Genomic DNA, 19,311 nt, shown 5'->3' with positions numbered 1-19,311 from the left:
TTCCAAGTTCAAGGCTAGCCTGGACTGTACAGTGAGTTTTGAGGGCACACAAGCCATAGCGAAACAATCAAAATACACACCAGTGTGCATGCATGCATGCAGGTAGACACACACACACAGAGAGAGAGAGAGAGAGAGAGAGAGAGAGAGAGAGAGAGAGAGAGAGAGAGAGGCGCTTAGAATGGGTAAGACAATCACACTAGTGACAGAACTGAGACAATGACCAATAAAAAGTATATCTAGAAAGAAACAGGAAAAGTACTTTAATGTATGGCCTACTTAAACAGTAGGACAATATAGAAGGTGTTATTTTTATGAACTTCATGTCCTAAAAAACAATTGATAGAAAAATAACTGATTTTTCAGATGAAATCTATCAACTTAAAATCCCAGTCAGGAAACTCCACATCAGAAATACAAAGACCGCCCATCGGTGGTGGCTCACACCTTTGACCCCAGAACTTTAGAGGCAGAGGCAGGTTGATTTCTGAGTTGGAGGACAGCCTGGCCTACAGATCAAGTTCCAGGAATAACCAGTGCAACATAATGAGACCTTGTCTAGAAAAATTAAAAGAAAAAAAAAATAACACTAAGACCTTGCCTGTAACATTGTGAGATACAATTTGAAAGTAAGTAAGGAACCTGGGAGGCACAGAAACTGTGGCTTCATTCCACACAAGCTACTGAGCTCCTTGTGTAAGTGCTCCTGACATACATAACACCCAACCAGGTCAGACTGCTTACCATTGCTGCTGCTTTACCCTGCCCTACCCGCAAAGCACTGGAGAGCCAGTAAAGGTCCATCATTTTTACCTTCTAGTACAGATTCAAATTCATTCAGATGTAAACAGTTTATGAACACATAAAGTCAGCAAGAGTCACATGCATTGGTGTTTTACCAATATATGTCTATGGGTGATTGCCGGTTCCCCTAGAAGTGGAGTTACATACAGTTGTGATCTGCCCTGTGGGTGCTAGGGATTGAACTTGGGTCCTCTGTTAGAGCAGCCAATGTTCTTAACTGTGGAGCTATCACTCCAGCCTGAGTCAGTTGTTTTCTAGAGTAGTGTTTTGGGTTAGCAGGAAAACAATGAATGAAGTGACAACTGGGTCACTTACTGTCTTATTCAGGACCAGTTTTTGAGGGGTTTTTGGTTTTGGTTTTGTTTGTTTTATGTTTGAGACAGGGTCTCATAGCCTAGGCAGGCCTTTTACTTCCCCAAAATTACAGGTGTGTACTCTGCCTGTAATCCAGGGTACCACCAAATCATTGTACAGCACTAGGACTTGAACTCAGTGCCTTGTGTGTTGTGTGCTGGCCATTCAACCAACCGAGCTACATTTCTAGCCCCAAACCAGAACTTTTAAGACTAAGAAAGTGAGCCCAGCAGTAGTACATTCTTGTGATCTCAGTGTTTTGGAAACTGAGGATGACTGCTGGAAGTACAGGCACGTTTAAGCTAGAGATCAAGAGTCCGTCTCAAAAAAACTGGGTGGCTACAGAAGGAAGGTGGGTATGGTGGTGCACACCTGTAATCCCAGCACTGAGGCATCAAAGGCAGGAGAACCAGGAACTGAAGGTCAACCTCTACTATGTAACAGCCCATGCTACGTGAGACAAACGGTAAAAATTAAAAGCTATGCAGTTAAGAAACAAACACCCAACTATTTAATGCAAAGCCTTATAAAACAGGCACAGAAAGCAGTAAATACTTAAAGTTCACAGATGGCTACCATACATGTTCAGACAACCTAACCTATTTACACATGAAGAACTTACTCTTCAAAGACTGGAAATGGACCAGGCTAAGAGCAGCTTCTGTGGTCTCAGGAAAGGCAAGAGGGAACACTGGCTTTGGGGCTGAACTACATAGGAAGACTTTAAATAAATACAGTTTTAAAAAAATGTTTCTGTCCATAGTCTGGTCCTACTGTTGAGGTTTAAAGGAACAAAAGAAAGAAGAATCAAAGTTAAAATCCCCTCTGGAGCCCTCTGTGGTGCACACACCCTTGATCCTATTACTTTCAACACTCCAGAGGCAGAAGTGGAAGGTTCCGAGCTGGATATCAGCTTGGTCTACACAGCAGGTTTCAGGACAGCTTGCTATAAATAATAAAAACAAACATGTATAAATAAATGTATAAGAAAGAATCGAGTACCTTCAGACCCAGCAGTTACAGATCCTTTATTACAAAAATAAAAAAAAAATAGCCAAGTGTGTAAGTCTTTGTGCACAAGTATTTCCATCTTAACATTGGTCATGCTGGCAAAGTGCAAATATCTTTGTGCAGTCACAGTATTTCTAATGTCAGAACTTGCTTTTTTTTAAAGCAGTGTTTGGAATGTGAAGGCTCAAGGAATTCATAGCCATCTGTAGTCACATCATAGTTTAAGCCCAACCTGGGCTACACAAGACCATGTTCTCAAAAAATCAGTACATAATTAAAATTCTTATATTAAGGTCTTGGGTCTCTTCAAGTGGTGGAAATATGGGACAATTCTACAACATTGTATTTCTCTTTGTTCCTCTCTAGTTCAAAAGACCTTCATATAGCCAGGCATGGTGGTACACACCTTTAATTCCAGCACTCTGGAGGCAGAGTAGGGTGGACCTCTTGAGTTTGAAGCTAACCTGGTCTACACAGTGAGTTCCAGGACAGCAAGAGTTACACAGAAAACCTGTCTTTAAAAAACAAACAAACATGGGTTCGGTCCCCAGCTCCGAAAAAAAGAACCAAACAAACAAACAAACAAACAAACAAACAAAACCTATATACTTTGTGAAAGTCAATCAAATGTTTCTTACAGGCAACTGCTTGAACTGTATGTATTATGGACCAGGACTATGACCACCAGGCTATAAGCCATTTTTCTTCTTAGAGGCATCCTTTGCCTGCAGAAAGAAAACATTAAGCAAGAACCTTGGGTCCCACATTGATGTTGGCCAAAAGGGCAGGAGGAATGACCAAAGATACACCCAGGGCCAGTGTCACATAATGGGGAGGTTCACTCAGCCACGTGAGTCTGTGGTTTCTAAAAAGGTGAAAGGAATGACTTGGCAATTGTGGCGGGGTGGGGGATGGGGGAGTGGGGGTGGGGGTGAGGATACTTGCTAAAGGACCAGTCAAGGCAGAAACCAACTGCAGCTTTGCACATCCATGTCCTGGAGGACCTCAGATACTAAGCCACACCTAGGAAAAACAGCCAATCAGGAGCGTCTAGAATCCCTGGAAAGACACTCACTTCTTTTCCTTTTTGGGTCAAGGCCTACATAGCAGTGGATGTTTGAAAACACTGTCTGTTAAGCCCTAAAAACCTACAGAACCTAGCAGTCCACCACTTTTTCTGTCTTAACCTAGAGACAAGCTCAAATCTCGGGAGCAGGCAGTTCTAGGAGTCTCCTTTTAACACTTGCTCTGCCACAGGGAGCAAGGTGCACTCACTGTCGCTACACAAGGAGTAGGAGCCTGGAAGATTCCTTACAAGGTGTGTCCAAGCTGATACCAACTTCAGATATTGAGGGAGTCCCAGGGATGGTGTGGTCACCTGCTGTCCACCCCGCAGTCCTAGTTCTGAAGCACCAATTCACATTGTGGGAAGACCCACTCTTCTCTATGGATTCTCTCTGAGTACCTTCAGGAACACTGCCTGCCTCCCAAAATTGCAAAATAGAACACAAAGCAGTGACACCAGCCAATGACTATAGATGACTGTGTCGTACAGTATCTTCTAACAGGGCAGTATGCTGATAGGGAGCACAACAATAGCAGGGGGTAGAGATACCAAAGACAAAACAAAACATCTAAAAATCATGAGTTGTTTCATCTGTACCTGCTCCCTGCCTGACCCTAAACCTTACAAAACCTTACAGTTTCTCTTTTCAATGGCTATGCTGACAAGGCACCCACATAACAGGACACTCTCCTACTAGGTCATCAGCCTATAGGTCTTGTCCTGCAGCAAGTACAGGACCCCCAACCCCATTATATACAGGAGGAGAGAACATGGGGTTTCATTACACACGGCTCTGCTCTTTACAGATAGAGTACAACAAAATTAGTCACTTTTATTTCAAAGAAAACAGTACAAACAAGTGTGCAAAATTAAGTTTCATGATTAAATACACATAAGGTAACATGCATACTTGACATCAAATCCACAGTTAGCCGATTACAGGAGCATAAAGGAACTGGCAGAACTGAGAATCTGCTGCTGTGCACAATTTAAATGTTTGCAACCTGAAATCAAAACCGCAAAACTGAGCTTCTTAGAAGATACGTAAAAAACAAAAACAAAACAAAAAAATAAAAAAAAAAACCAAAAAAACTAAACATATACCTCAAGTGGTACAGAAACACAGCATCTATAGTCTGTGTCAGTACCAGGATGAGCCCGCCATCCCCAATGTTAGTGTGTTCCTATGGATGTTGGAGAGATGAGACAGGACAGACGCCACCGGCCAAGGCAGTACCCTCCACACCAACGGGAGCTAGAGGCACATGGACACTGCATGAGAAGGCCCCTAGGTAAAGTAATGCTTTCTTCTGGGACTAATTCTTAAAGACTATGTGTTACTCTGTTCCGTAAAGGTAGTGGGAAAGTTCTGTTTTAACCCAAACTAAACCAGGAGACTCTGCCCCTCCTTGCAGCCTGAGGACTGTGCCTCAAATGGGTGCCACAAGCATTCTGCTCTCTGGAGGTCTGGGATGTGACGCATTCTAATGGCCAAAGTCAGAACACCCCAGTGTGTGCTCTGAACAGTGCTCCTCACGTGTGGCAGAGGGTGCTCTACCAGACAAGCTGGTACTGTTATCTGATTGGAATTGTCTAGTGTGTGAGCTCTGACACACTCATTCCTACAAGCTTCCGTTGATTCATGCTTGGACAGTCCCCAGGGATGCAGGGAGCCTACTGGCATGAAGGTGTGGTGCCACTAATGCTAGCATCAATCACAGTTGAACTAAAGGGTAGTGGCCAGCAAGGGCACAGATGCCCACAGCCACGGAGTGTCTGCAGAACCATGATGATGATCCTTTTAATATGGGAATGAGAAGCCTTGCTCAGGAAGGCAGACAACCACGTATGGCTTCGAGACCAAGGTCCTTGAGAGGGTCCTTGAGCCCCTCACCCACAGGCCTGGGGCACTGGCACCAGCCCCAGAAATCCACAGGGCAGCTGGATGGTGGCATCACCTGCACTCACAGGTACAGTCACAGCTTGTCATCGGTCATCTCCAGGAACTGTGCACACACGTCCCGGACACACTCACCCTTAGGACTGAACAGGAACTTGTAGTAGCTGCCATCTGCACAGATAGCTGGGAGAGGAGACCAGATTGATACATAATTGTTACCTCCCACAATCAAAACCAAGCTAAACCCAAGAATCCTCAGCACAGGTAGCCGGGAATTATAGCCTGCCAAGGTACATGCTCATCCAATGAGGGTTGACTTTGGAAAATAGCCTTGGGTCATCTTTACAATGCCCAGATCCGCTCTTGAAGCATTCCTGGAAATCTGGAAGGCAGGTACTAATAGCACCCTGACACCTGGAGGCTTTGAGTAGGACCCAGCCCAGCCATAGAAGGAAAAAAAGGGAAATTGAGGAGTTGGTGCAGCCTGGACCAAATGCTAAGGCCACCCACAAGATGGACCACTTACCAATGACCGCATTGGGCTCTGTTCCAAAGGCACAGATGCATGGAGATCCTGAAGGAACCTGAAACTTGGAAAAACTCCACTTGGAGCTGAAGTATTTTGGAAGGAAACTGGCTGATGCCAAACTATAAAAACAAGAAGAAAAGAAAGGGTTTACATTCACAAAGACAATAACACAGAAATCAATGGCTTAATTCCAGAGTGCTGATAAAAATTTTAAAAAGTCTTTTACAGTTCAGAACCTTTTTAAAATATATATACTAATTTATTTTATGTGTATGGGTGCACATGTATCTGTGCAGCACATGAATGACAGGCGCCCAGAGAGGCCACAAGAGGATATCAGATCCCCAACAGTAGAGTTACAGTTGTGAGCTGTAATATGGGTGCTGAGATTAATCTAAATTCAGTTTCAAACCCCACAAACACCAAATTAATAAGATATAATAGACTTCAACCTTAACCGACATTCGATTTGTCCTTGTAAGAAGGCCAGGTAATCCTCTAATTTTGGGCTGTCCCCTACTACAACACTCCTAAAACCCACCTAGACTGTTTATTCCTTTTTGGATCTTCAGCTGCAAAAATGTGCACAGTGCCATGATCACTGGACACACAGATGAGAGAAGCATCCTGATTGAAGTTGATGCTGCAGAGAAATCAGATAGGGCTTGGGTAAGATAGAGAACCAGACATCTACCTCTCTCACCCTCAATACACACAATGTACTAGCCCACACCCCTGGTCTCAGCATTGCCATAGCAAAAGCAGTGACTTTAAGCATCCTTTGTGGATCCAGGATCCAAGCCAAAAAAAAGTCCAGAACAATCTGTTCACCAGAGCCCTACAGGCACTACAGCTGATAATTATGTGCCAATGAAAGGGATGGGGTTCCTGAGATGACCTCCATGCCAGTTTCAGGAGGTTCAGGTAAGAAAGCCATACACTACCATGAGGAAGTGGCTATCAAATGTATTGTAGCAGGCCATGGCCACATGCATTCTGTACTGACAACACACATGCAGGAGAGGGTGCTGCACACAAGGGCCAGGGCACACAGGTTAGTCAACCAAATCGGCTCAATACCACAGGCCCGGGATGGCCAGGGTGGTGTCAGGCTCTTGCTGGACACATGGAAGAAGAGCTCGCCTGGCTGGGCTGCAGCACCACAGACAATGTGGGACCTCACAGACAAAGCATTCATTCTCAAAATCAACTGGCTACAATAATTACAGACAAATCAGCAAGGCCTCTACCATCAAATACCACAGAAAACAAGCTGGAAGAGGAGAGATGGACATGCTGCAAAAGGAGAGGGAGGGCCCACAATGTTCCATCTTTGTGCACACTTCCCAAAACAGAAAGTAAAGTGACTAATAAAAAGATGAGGCCCAACAACCCAACAGGCTGCACCACCACCCTGGTTTTACTATTCTGAGTGAAGTCCTTACCAATAGATATTAGCTGCTTGAGATCCTCTTCGTAGCTCCTGGATTAAATGCCCTGATGAAGTATCAAATATTCTTATAAGGGTCCCCTTTGAAAAACAGTGAAGTGTTTCATTATCAACAATTTATAACTCATCAGTCTGAAATGATTTATATTAAGACCCCCTGACCCCAACAGCCCTTTCTTAATTCACCCACATCACCTAAACTCAGTAAGCTTTTCTCTCCTAACTCAGGCACTACAGAGGAGTCAAAGACATTTGTGAGGAGGCCTCGCCCATCCCTGCCTGCTGGCTCAATGTCATCTCAGACAGGAATAAAGTATTCCTCCTCTCAGGAAAGTAGGCAAGACAGAATAAAAGGCCAGAATACCAATGCATTAACCTGCCTGAGGAAAAATTATACTCAGCTCAAAACTTTTTTTAAAAGTTTCGTTAAAAGTGAAGACTCCTTAGTCAAGTCTGGTGTTGGGATAAACATGAGTGGTCACAGTTTTTTGTTGGTAATGACTTGGTAACACTGTACTATAACAAGCACATCTGCCAGCCCCACTCCTGGAGACGCAGCAGCATTCCCGTGCAGAACTAGAAGGGAAGCTCCCCTGCTCTCAAGCTGACTAAACTTCTAGATAGTGTCCTAAACAAACCGTAACCCTGAAATTCACTCGATCCATCTGACCCACCAGACATACTGCTCAGTCCTAACAGTGATAATGCTGTAAGGACCAAGTTTAACAAGATAAAGCCAAAGTAAGTCCTGGGAAAGAAAGCATTATTTCAGAAGCCAATGTCAAAACAGTGTTTGTTTAAAATAAAGTTGTTGTTTAAAAAAAAAAAAAGCCAGGTGTGGTAGAGTGTGTTTTTATTATTTGGAAAGCAGAGGCTGGTAGATTCCTGAGTCTGAGGCCAGCCTAGTTTATGTAGTGAGCCCCTGTCCCAAACAAAAATGAAAACAAACCCCCAAACAATAACAATCCCCACTCCAGAGAAGTCAGAACAACATCATCCTTGTAGTTTACTAGTTTGTTACAGCTAGAGCATATTTCATAACAAACAGGTGAACATCTCGTGTATTTACTGAGTATTTGTATCCATTGAAAAGGTTGGAGCTAGGTATGACAGTACAGAAGACACCAAGTTCATGGCATGCCAGGGTTACCCTCAGTAACTCTTTTTTTTTTTTTTTGGTTCTTTTTTTCGGAGCTGGGGACCGAACCCAGACCCTCAGTAACTCTTGAAATCAAAACAAAACGCTCCCCCAAACGTTCTAGGTAAGTCTACACAGTGAGCTCCAGGAAAGCCTGGAATAGATACTGACACCTTTTCTCACAGTAAAACTACTCTGGCAGCATAGTTCAGTGTGGAACATCAAGTTGTTTTTCCGGACAGGTAGCTGTGGCTTGCTGCCATCTAATCATCCATCATTACAATTAGGAAAATACCAAAATTCAAAGTAAAGTTTGTAATGAACACGTCATTTTATTATCACTAACTATGGAGTTGGAAAGGAAATACAAGTCAGGCCATCCAAAGCCGGCACTGGCAGTTCAGTTCAGTGGTGGAGTGCTTGCCTGGTCTGCATGAGGCCTGAGTTCTATCTCTCTCTATCACTGAGGAAAAAAATATTTAAGTTACACTGGTAAATCTCCAGAGCACTTCTGAGTTGAGGAAACAAAGAGAAAAGGAACACGTATATCCCGTCTCTAATGAGATCCTGACTGGTGTCGCTAGTGTGGCTGCGCTGATTAGGTGGGTGTCCACACCTGTGTGGACAGTGGGAGGCCTGAGGTTGTTAGGTGCCTTCTCTACCACCCTCTCAACCTTAGTGTTTTTAAAAACATTTTTGAGATTTATTTCTATTTTATGTTATTGTGTTTTGCTTGCGTGTCTGTCTGTATGAGGGTGTTAGATCTCTGGAACGGGAGTTACAGACAGTTGTGAGCTGCCATGTGGTTGTAAGGAATTGAACTCAGGACCTCTGGAAGAGCACCCAGTGCTTTTAACCACTGAACCGTCTTTCCAGCCCCCTCAACCCCATTTTCTAAGACAGATTTCCCTCACTGAGTGTGGGGCTCATCATTTCAGCTACAATAACTGGCTAGCAAGTTCCAATAAGGGGCTGGGGAAACAGCTCAGTTAGTGAAGTGATATATGAGTATGAAGGCGAAAGTTGGATCTCTAAAACCCATTTTTAAATTTGTAATAACACCAGGGATGTAGAGACAGAGGGATCACTAGAGTTCGCTAGTTGGTCAGCTTATCCTACTTGGTGAGTTTCAGGCCAATAACAGACCATCTCAAAAAGCAAGTATCTTAGGGTTTTACTGCTGTGAAGAGACACCACGACCAAAGCAACTCTTATAAAGAAGAATATCTAATTGGGGCTGGCTCACAGTTTCAAGGGTTCAGTCCATTATCATCATGGCAGGAAGCATGTCAGCCTGCAGGCAGACAGGGGGCTGGAGGAGCTGAGAGTTGTACATCTTCATCTGCAGGCAGCAGAAGGGGAACTGTCTTCCACAGTCCCCACTGAGGCTCTGATTCCCCACTGAGGGGAGCTTGAGCATAGGACCTCAAAAGCCTGCCTACACAGTGACGCTCTTCCTCTAACAAGGCCACACCCATTTCAAGAAGGTCACACCTCCTAATAGTGCCACTCCCTATGGCCAAGAATTGAAACATATTGATCTATAGGGGCCATACCTATCAACCACAGCAAGGATACTTGGAGAACATCTAAATGACCTGTAGCCTCCACACATGCATGTGCACAAGATCACCTACATACACACAAATAAGCTATGAGAAGTTGAAAATGGAGAATCTAAGAAGAAAAAGGATATGAAAAAAAATCCTTTGCCTGATGAGTCATCCCATCCACATCAGTTTTTTCTTTAAAAAAAAAGTCAGGGTCTTATATGTACCAGTCAAGAACTGATTCTCTTATTTCCACCTCTTAAGAACTGAAATTATGAGAAAGGGCGTCATTATGTAGCTCTCGGCCTGGCCAGTCTAGGACTCAGCAGTACACCAAACTAACCTCAAACTCATCCACCAATGCTGAGATTAGAGTGTGCACCACCATACTAGCCATTTTTTAAAAAGAAGATGACATCCTACTATATAGGTCAGGCTATCCTAGAACTTTTTATAATCTCACTGCCTCAGCCTTTCAACTGAGTGATGAGAAATAATGGGGCTGTAAACTTGCAAACTTGGCATTTTACTTCTCTCTCCTTTGCTTTATTTCTTTTGTTTTGGAGACAGGGTCTCATTACGGCCTGAGACTTGCTATATTTAGACCAGGCTGACCTTGAACTTCTTAAGCTCTATCTGCCTCTGCCTCTAAGTGGTGGGACTAAAGGTGTGCACTACCATAGCTAATACAGTTCTGGAGAGCACAGTCAGGGATCTGTATATGTCAGACAAGCATTCTATCAGCTATGCTACATCCCCAGCTTGAAAAATCCTATTTCTAAATTTAGGTAAAATTCTACCTTGTCACCAGGTGGTGGTGGTGGTGCACACCTCTATTCCCAGCACTTACTTGCAAAGCAGAGGCAGGCAGATGTCTGTGAGTTTGAGGTCAGCCTGGTCTACAGAGTTAGTTCCAAGCCTAACAGAGAAATTCTGTCTCAAAAACAAAATAAAACAAAACCCAAAACTGTACTTGTCTAGTCTGTCTGTGACTCTAGTACTCAGGATGCTGAAGCAGAAGGACTTCAGAGCCTGGGCCACCACAGACATCTACAGTATCTGAACTTCACTTTGAGTAGCAGTATTTGCAGGTACCCAGGCCTCCTGTAACCAGAACAAGCAGCAGAACTTGCTTTTTCTCTGCTGCTGGTCTATCCATCCGCAATAGCTCAGGAAACAACTAGACAGGGCAGACCACGACTGCGACCTGTTCTCCCAGTAGGCTGTCATTGATACACAATTGGCTTGTAGGCTTGCTCCAATTAATAATTTCATACAAAGTGAAAGATACTTATTGTGAAGTGGAAACCACAGTAAAAAGATGCCAATTTTCAGAGACTTGTGCAATAGTCAGCAAGTAGAGCACAAACTTGGCAACCAGAGTTTAATTCCTGGAACCCACACAAATGTAGAAAGAGAACCAACTTCACAAAGTTACCTCTGAGCTGCCCCCCAACCCAGCCACATAATCTAACAGCAGGTGTACATGACCAGCTTTCACTTCAGACAAAGTGAAGATAACACAGTTGCAGGGGCTTGAATAAGCACCACCCTCCCATAGGCTGGGATATGTGAACACTTGGCCCTCAGCTGCTGTTACTATTTGGGGGTATTATGGAATCTTTAGGAGATGGAGCCTTGCTTGAGGAAGTACCACTGGGATCTGTCTGTGATCTCTCAGCTTTCCGGTCGAGCCGTCTGCTGCCAGGCTTCCCCTATTACTATGGATTCCCACTCCCAACTCCCCAGAAGTAAAAGTAAAAAATTCTTCCACGGTTGCTTTTGCATATGGTGTTTTATCATAACAACAAAAAGTGACTAATACTTCAGATTTTAAGGTTGTGGTAATTCAATGAGGTAATACTCTTAGGCAGGTGTGAAAGATACTTCTGAAGTGTCATCAGACAACCAAGACTAAGGCACTAAGTGGCCTTGAACTTAATACCCTCTCTGTCTCGGTCTCCAAGGGCGGCATTATAGACACCCGTCACTACACACGCCCAGGTCAGCGCTCTATCTTCATCATGCTTTAACAACAAACTGGTTTGTAAAGAACAGGAAGTCAAGCAGACTGTCTGAAGGTCTGGCCTAGTCCCTGTCCCGTGATCAGATCAGACTCGAAGAGACCCCCGCACTTACTTTTTCAGATGCGGTGGCGATCCTTGTTCCCTGCAGGTTGAGAGCAATACAGCTCAGGACACCCTCGTGTGCGGGGATGTCCACTGGTGGCTTTTCAGTGCTGGCCAGGTCCACAAGCTGTACGTGGCCAGTGTGAGTGCCAGGGAAGGCAAGGAGGGAGTTGTTACTGTTGGGACACAGGACACAGAGGCCTATGCAAAGACAAAGAAAACTGGTTGGGAGATGACAATGGCCAAAGCTTGATTTCTACTACCCAGTCACAACCTGACTATTTGTGGACTGCATTTGCCTTGGGATTGTTGTCACTGGAAAGAATATCAGGGCTGACACGCTGCTACTCATGAGACCTGTTTAAAACTGGGAACATTTGCTAAATAATTTACTACTCAACTTATTTATCTGGTGCCTGTCTTTCGTAATACTATCTACTGAGAATACAATAAAAAAATTACAAAGTTTAAAAACTATTCCACTAGCAATAACACAACCCTTAAATACTTAAGCGTCTAGAAAGAGATGCACCACAAGATGCAGAGAGGCCCAGACACACCAGTCAAGGCCATGGCTGGAAAAGCCTGCTTTGCCTATGTCCATCTCACCCATAGTCTTCAAAGAGACACAGCTAAAACTTCAATACACAGGCTGGCAGGGAGAGTGAGGAGGAAGAATAGAAGTACTAAAAGACCAAACATTTTGTAAAGACTGGGAGGCTGAAATGACATAATTTAAGATTAACTTTAAAGTTTCAGCAATCAATCATGGCATATGGGTCATTGGAAAATAATGGAGAGGTCAAAAGAGACTTTTGATTCTCACAGAACAAAAGGGAGTAATGTAACACAGAACAAACACCACACGGAATCAGACACAATGGTCCTCAGTAGGGTGGGGCACAGTCTTTGTAAAAATCCCTCAGAAGGCTGAGAGGCAGGGGGAATTTGAGTTGGAGCCAGTCTACGCTGTGTATTCAGAGAGTTGAATGTGTGCTTTCTGACTGGTGGACCAGCTACTCTGGAAGATGAGTCTCAAAGGTCAAAACTGGCCTAAGCAGCCTAGTAAGACTTTATTCAAAAGGGAAAAAAAGGGAGGTTGGGGGGGGGAGGAGAAGAGAGAAAAATATAGAGAAAGAGTAATGCAATTTCTCACAACATCACAGAGAGAGAAAAAAAATCCACAGTTTTTACAACAGTATGAGGATGACAACTGAATACACAACTCCAAAGAAAGGAAGCAAAGGCCACAGCTCAGTGGCTCCCAGTGTGGCTAGAATTGGCTCAAAACTGCTGGGGAGGAAAGGAGCAGAGAGAGAATCCCTCCCTCAGACTGTAGCAAGGCTGTGGCTTCAGAACTCCCACTAAGGGAGCTCAGGCAGGCAGGGAAGCAAAAGCTTCACTCCTTTAAAGTGTGTACACGACAGAACCAAAGTTACACTGCTCACATCAGGGCCCACTAGGGGACGGGTCCCCCGGGCCTTGCCTTTATCCACATGGACCCATTTCCCAGTGCTGGTCGTCCTTTCCAGACCTCTCACCTTTAGGGTTATAGCAGGTTTCAAAGACGTGCAACTGATGGGGATTGTGTGTAAATGTGAACACCTTAATCATCGAGTCCAAAACCACCACAATTCTGAAAAGAAAAATATAATCAGAGCTCCTCTTTGCAAAAGTAAAATGAGCATTTTTGTGATTTCCATTCCCATTAACACAGGAAGTACCCCATACAACAGGAAGTGCCTCATACAACAGGGGCTGGGCTTTTTATTATTTTTTGTTTTTGTGGTCAGGGTCTCACTTTGTAGCTCAGCTAGCTTCAATCTCAAACTTGCCGTGGTCTTTTGCCTCTAATTCCTGATAGCTGGGATTATAAATGTATACCAACACATCTGCTGTATTTTTTGAGATAGGATCTCACACAGCTCAAACTGCCAAGTGCCAAACAAGCAGTTGAGGGTGGCCTTGAACTCCTTATCCTCTTGCCTTTATTTCCCAAGTGTTGGAATTATAGATGTGTATCATCACTCCTGTTAGAAACAGATTCTAAATATGGCCAAGAAGACCAAAGCATAAGGGCTGAGCACAGCCGAGTGGGCCTGTCACCTTGCAGAGGTCAGCCTCAGAGGAACTTTGAGTTTAGAGAAACATGATATCTCACCAAGAACATTAGCATGGTGAGTGAGACAGGTCACAGAAGTACCCTCTCATACTCTTAAAACATTTTTACAATTAAGAAAATTGTGCCAGGAGTAATGGCGCATGCCTGGATTTCTCTTGACACTTGGGAACCTGAGGCAGAATAGCAAGGTCAGCTTGGGCTACATAGTAAAACCCTGGTTCAACAAAATAAACAAAGAACAAAATACCACCCAAAAGGTTTTCCCATAGATCACTAGTTTGGGTCAGTCAGTTGGGCCTTTAGGCACTGCTCTAATGAACCTGAGGATGACTGAGCAGCAACAGCACTTACATAAACTTAGAAATCTTAAGACCCAAGTGATGAACCTCTGTGTTCTCTCGGTCGGTAAGCAAACGGGGCAAGCTCTATACCACACTGCTTAAGATCAGTTTCCAACTTCTCCTCTACTTTCAGCATGGGACACCCAGCATTTGACACGGTCTGCCTGACACCTGAGGTGGTGGCTTCACATGCAGGCCTGTGGACATCCCCCAGAATATCCTCGGAGGAAGGAGTCTAGAAGCCAATCAAATTTCCAGCCTTCCACAGGGCAGAAGAGAAAACTTTTCCCTGCTCTGGGTCACAAGCTACAGTTACTAACATTTTAATACATGTCTCTGTTTTTAAAGAAATGAAACTGTTTTTAGAAAAGTAACACCAAACCCACCTATCCCTCCGCAACTTGACAGCCTTGACCTCTGTGGAGAATTCTATCTCGATGACTGTCTTCTTCTTCAGATCATCCCAGATCATCACTGAAACACCAGAAGAGTGCATGTGGTGTCACAAGTAGCCCACAGGGCCGACCTACATACAGCACGTGACACATATAAGCAAGCACACCCAGAAGATATAACTGGCAATGGTGGGATACCATTGGCTAGGTGGGGCTCACCCTCACAAACCTCTCCTACTCACTTAAGCCCCACTCCTAATGCAACAGACACAAGCATAACTAAGATCTTAGGAAGCCAACCTGTCTTACACGCTCAAGCACAGCTTCACCTGATTGAGCTAAAAGCAAACCTGACTACAGTTACTAAGTGTTTAAATGCCAGAGAGAAACCTGTGTCAAAAAATGAAAAGTGGGGCTGAAGAGATGGTTTATTGTTAAGAATGCTTTCTGCTCTTCAGAGAATTCAAGTTCAGCTCTGAGCACCCATGTCTGGCAGCTCATAATCACTTACAACTCCAGCTCCAGGGAACCCAAATGTTCTGTTCTGGCCTCCTCTGACACCCACAAACGTGGTGTACACTCTAAACACATACAAATACATTTAGAAAACTTGGCTGGGAACATAGACTATTGAGTACTGCCTAGCACGCTTCTTGAGGCCCCATGTTCATTCCCAGCACCAAAGAAAGGGAAGTGTAGGGGAGAAAAATGAGAAGGGAGAAAAGGAATGGCAGGTGGCAGAGAGAGGGCTCAGCTGGCAAATGGCCCTGCCACTAAGTCTGATAACCTGAGTTCAATACCTGTAATCCACATGGTGGAAAGAGAACCAATTCCTGAAACTTCTCTCTTCCCCACCCCATGCATAAATAACTAGTAATTTTTAAAGCCTTTAAAAATCAATTCCCTGTACCGCACAGAAAAGGGGAAGGGGTAAGATCTCCAACTCATAGTTACACTACTTTTCTGTTTTCATTTCTCTGCTCCTGATTCTAAAGGGAGAACCGCAGGGTCAACCTCACTTGAGTGCTGAAATTTCCCATATTCACAGAGCCCTACTGGGAATGTTAATAAGCATCAGACCCAGAGTCACCTATGTCTTGTACTCAGTCCACTTTCTTTTCTTTTTGGGTGCTTGGTAGTGGAACCAGAGCTTCAAGAATGCTAGGCATGCACTACCCCTGTGAGCTACCCTCACAGACTCACAATCCTTTCCGTTGCTTTGACATCAGGCCTGAGCTATTCCACTTCTCTACTAGGCGCCAGCTTACCCTCCCAGTACACCCTCAATTGACACTTAAGTCTCCACCATCCCCTAAGGTATGTTACACTTCCTTCTCAAACAACCTTCCACCTTCCCTGTGCTTTTCCTTCTTTCTAGGCCTCTTCCCCCTCAAGTTTTCTTCCTTTAAAGGGGATTGGCTATGTCCATTTCCTCCTTTAACAAACATCAGATTAAACCCAACTAAGGGCATGACGTCTACAGTGAAAAGAAAGAAAAGAAAATATACCTCTCAACTATAATTTCCTCCACCATATACAACGACAAATCCACACCAATACTGCAACCCATGCACCCACAGCCAACCTGGCTCCTTGTCCTATATGACCAATGAATTAATCTCACTAAGCCTGTGGCTTTCAGCAGGGGAAACACCATTTCTAGACCTTGGTTTACTCTGAACCTTGACTTTCAACATACCTGCCTACAGGTGAGCACATCTACACACACTCAGGAACAGCTGACATCCAGCCTTCTCACCCATCCACACTTTGTGGAAGCTTCTTTCCCAGTGGTTAGCCCTCGACATCTCAAAGGACTCGTAGAGAGGCTCTCATATGAGTGCGGACATGGGATGTTCTATCATGGTCAGGATACCGCTGTGTACATGATGAGGTCTTTAGAGACGGACTACTGTACCTTTGTTGGGAGGGTACTTCGGACTACTGTACCTTTAAAGACGGACTACTGTACCTTTGTTGGGAGGGTATTTCGGCTTTTTTCCACCACCAACTAAAGCTAAATAGTTACAGCGAAATAGCATTTCCACGTGGCCAACTCCTCCTTCTAAAAATTCTGAAATGATAGTTTTTAAAAGGGATAATTTAACAAGTTAGAATGTTATCAAATAGAAAACGTGAAACCATACATTCATTATCTTATTAGTCACTTATTTTCCAGATAAGAGTCTCAGTGTAGTAGCCCTGGCTGGCTGGAACTCACCAAGTAAATCAGACTTGCTTATAACTTATGACCTGGCTGTCTCTGCCTCTGAGTGCTGAGACTAAAGGTAGGTATCATCACACCTGACCTAAGCTAGCATTTCATTCTTAAATTACTTTATGTGTATAGGTGTTTTGCCTGCATGAGTATCTGTGCACCATGTGTGTACCTACTGCCCACAGAAGCTGGAAGAGGACATAGAAAACCCTGGAACTGGAGTCACAAGACAGTTGTGAGCTGTCATGTGGTGCCAAGAATTGATCCTGAGTCCTCTGGAAAGGCAGCAAGTGTTTTTGACTGCTTAGTCATTCCTCTAGACCAGCCTACCTCTGTGCCAAGTGCTGGAACTAAAGGCCTGTGCCACCATGCATAGCATATATTCTTCACCATCAACTTATAGCCAATACCATCTGAAGTAGAGGACTTGAGAAAACCAAGTAACCTACAAAGTAGACTTTCTGACTTCTCTCAGCTTTTGTCAGTGCAAGCATTAGTCTTTGGAGAGTTAAACAGAAACTCCCCAGAAACTAACTCAGTAAAAGTGAAAAATATCTAAAATCATGTGTGTATGCCTGTGCGTGTGTGTGTGTGCAGGGGTGGGGGTTCAAAAAACAAAACAAAACAAAAAGGGCAGGGTGTCACCTCACAGCCCCTGAACCTCACACTATGTAGACAAGACTGGCCTTAGAACTCAGAGATCCATCTGCCTCTGCCTCCTGAGTGCTGGGGTTAAAGGCATATATCACTATATCCTGCTCCTAAATCCACATTTTAAGATGCAACAAGGTCTATAAGTGAAGAAGCACGCAATTGTGGTGTACACCTGTAATCCCAGTACTCAGGAGGCAGGAGGATTAAGAGCACAAGATAGATCAGCTGGTTTAGAGTTTGCCATGCAAAGCCTGACAATTTGATCTCAGAGTTTGAGCCCCAAATATACATAAAGGTAGAAAAAAATAGAACCCACAAAACTCTTACATGTACACCATGGCATGCATGCAAATGCATACTGGCATGTGCATGGACACAGTAAGTAAATGTAAAAGAGTAAGAATGGAATGCAAAGCTAGCCTGTACTATATGCAAACACTGTTTCAAAAGTATGTAAATAGCAAGTGAAAGCAGCTAAAAGCCCTAAGGCAAAGGCTAAGTCAATTAGTGACTTCATTGTAGTAAGAATTCTGCAAGTTTGGCTTCTTTGAAAAAAAAAAAAAAAAGCCACACAAATATTATAAGCCTACACCTTCATTTTAATCTAAGGAGTGGGGAGATGTAGGACTGCTTCAAACTGTCTACAGCAGGAGACTATGATTTGCCTTGTGCTCTAGCAGAGGCATGGTTTTATACCAGCTGCAGACAGTTTCTGTAACTGAATTCTGGGAAATTTTCAAAGAGTATATAAATGATACAGCCCGGATTTTGGGGAGGGAGTCACTGGTTGTTGGTCATTGGGGGGGGTTGGCTGTGGTTTGTTAGTAGTAATGCTCAAAGAAACAAGAAAGGCATTAGATTCACATACCATCCCCACCCCTCATCCTCCATTTTCTCCTATCTAGTAAAACCAGAAGGATAAAGGGTAGGGAAAAGAAGAACCAACAAAGTAGCTAAGACTGGCTACACTTCATGTGTTGGGATGTTAATGTGCAAGAGAATTCTAGCCATTTGTTCTATTGAACATGTAATGTTCAGAACACTCCAAGGGCTAGATGCAGCTCAGGGAGGAATGCCTTACTTTGTATGCAAAGGGCCCTGAGTTGGGAAAAAAGTCGGGTCAAGGAAAATACCACAGAATTTCCCATACTCTCTTCTAGTACCCAGAGCCCTGGGGACAAACTCGCTCCTTCTATGGGAACTCATGTAACTCAGTATGACCACTAGCACAGGTCTCTCTAGTCTGTAACAGATTATAGCACTTGAGACAAGAGAACACACTACCAAGAGCAAGTCAGGAACAGACTTTGACCTCTCCAGTCAGTTTCCAAAAATGAGCTAAAAAAAAAAAAACAAAACAAAAAAACCCCCAGCTCTCAAGTTCTAGTAATAATGCCAGAAAGGACTTACAGTTAGTATTATCCACAATAAAAAGCATCTTTTCTCAAAGAAAATTTAATTGTTCTCTGACAGAAGCTCCTTCAAAGTAATTTGGGGTCTACTAAGACATGTGTGCTGTGCAGATTCAGATGGCAACAGACCGGATCCTCAAACACTTGAGAACAGAACTACAAGATCCAGAGGGCACGGTAGTTCATACCTTTAGTCCCATACTCTAAGGCAGAGGCATGTGAGTCTCTGTGAGTTCAA

At 43.9% G+C, this 19,311-nt stretch overlaps 1 protein-coding gene across 1 annotated transcript in view; it reads right to left on the bottom strand.

Moving 5' to 3' along the window:
- Positions 1–4,043: 4,043 nt before the first annotated feature.
- Positions 4,044–19,311, bottom strand: part of Wdr45b (WD repeat domain 45B) — a 30,755-nt gene continuing 15,487 nt past the window's right edge. The window contains exons 3-11 of the mRNA XM_032912134.1: positions 16,762–16,863; positions 14,781–14,868; positions 13,473–13,567; positions 11,942–12,132; positions 7,110–7,195; positions 6,206–6,307; positions 5,662–5,783; positions 5,194–5,318; positions 4,044–4,239 (exon numbers count right to left, since the gene is read on the bottom strand). Of these exons, the coding sequence (XP_032768025.1) occupies positions 5,212–5,318; positions 5,662–5,783; positions 6,206–6,307; positions 7,110–7,195; positions 11,942–12,132; positions 13,473–13,567; positions 14,781–14,868; positions 16,762–16,863 (893 nt within the window). The 3' untranslated portion in view covers positions 4,044–4,239; positions 5,194–5,211. The remainder of the gene's footprint in view (positions 4,240–5,193; positions 5,319–5,661; positions 5,784–6,205; positions 6,308–7,109; positions 7,196–11,941; positions 12,133–13,472; positions 13,568–14,780; positions 14,869–16,761; positions 16,864–19,311) is intronic.

The sequence above is a fragment of the Rattus rattus genome, chromosome 9 (genome assembly GCF_011064425.1).
Source record: "Rattus rattus isolate New Zealand chromosome 9, Rrattus_CSIRO_v1, whole genome shotgun sequence".
In the NCBI taxonomy this organism is placed as follows: domain Eukaryota; kingdom Metazoa; phylum Chordata; class Mammalia; order Rodentia; family Muridae; genus Rattus; species Rattus rattus.
This window is presented reverse-complemented; position numbering and strand designations above follow the sequence as displayed.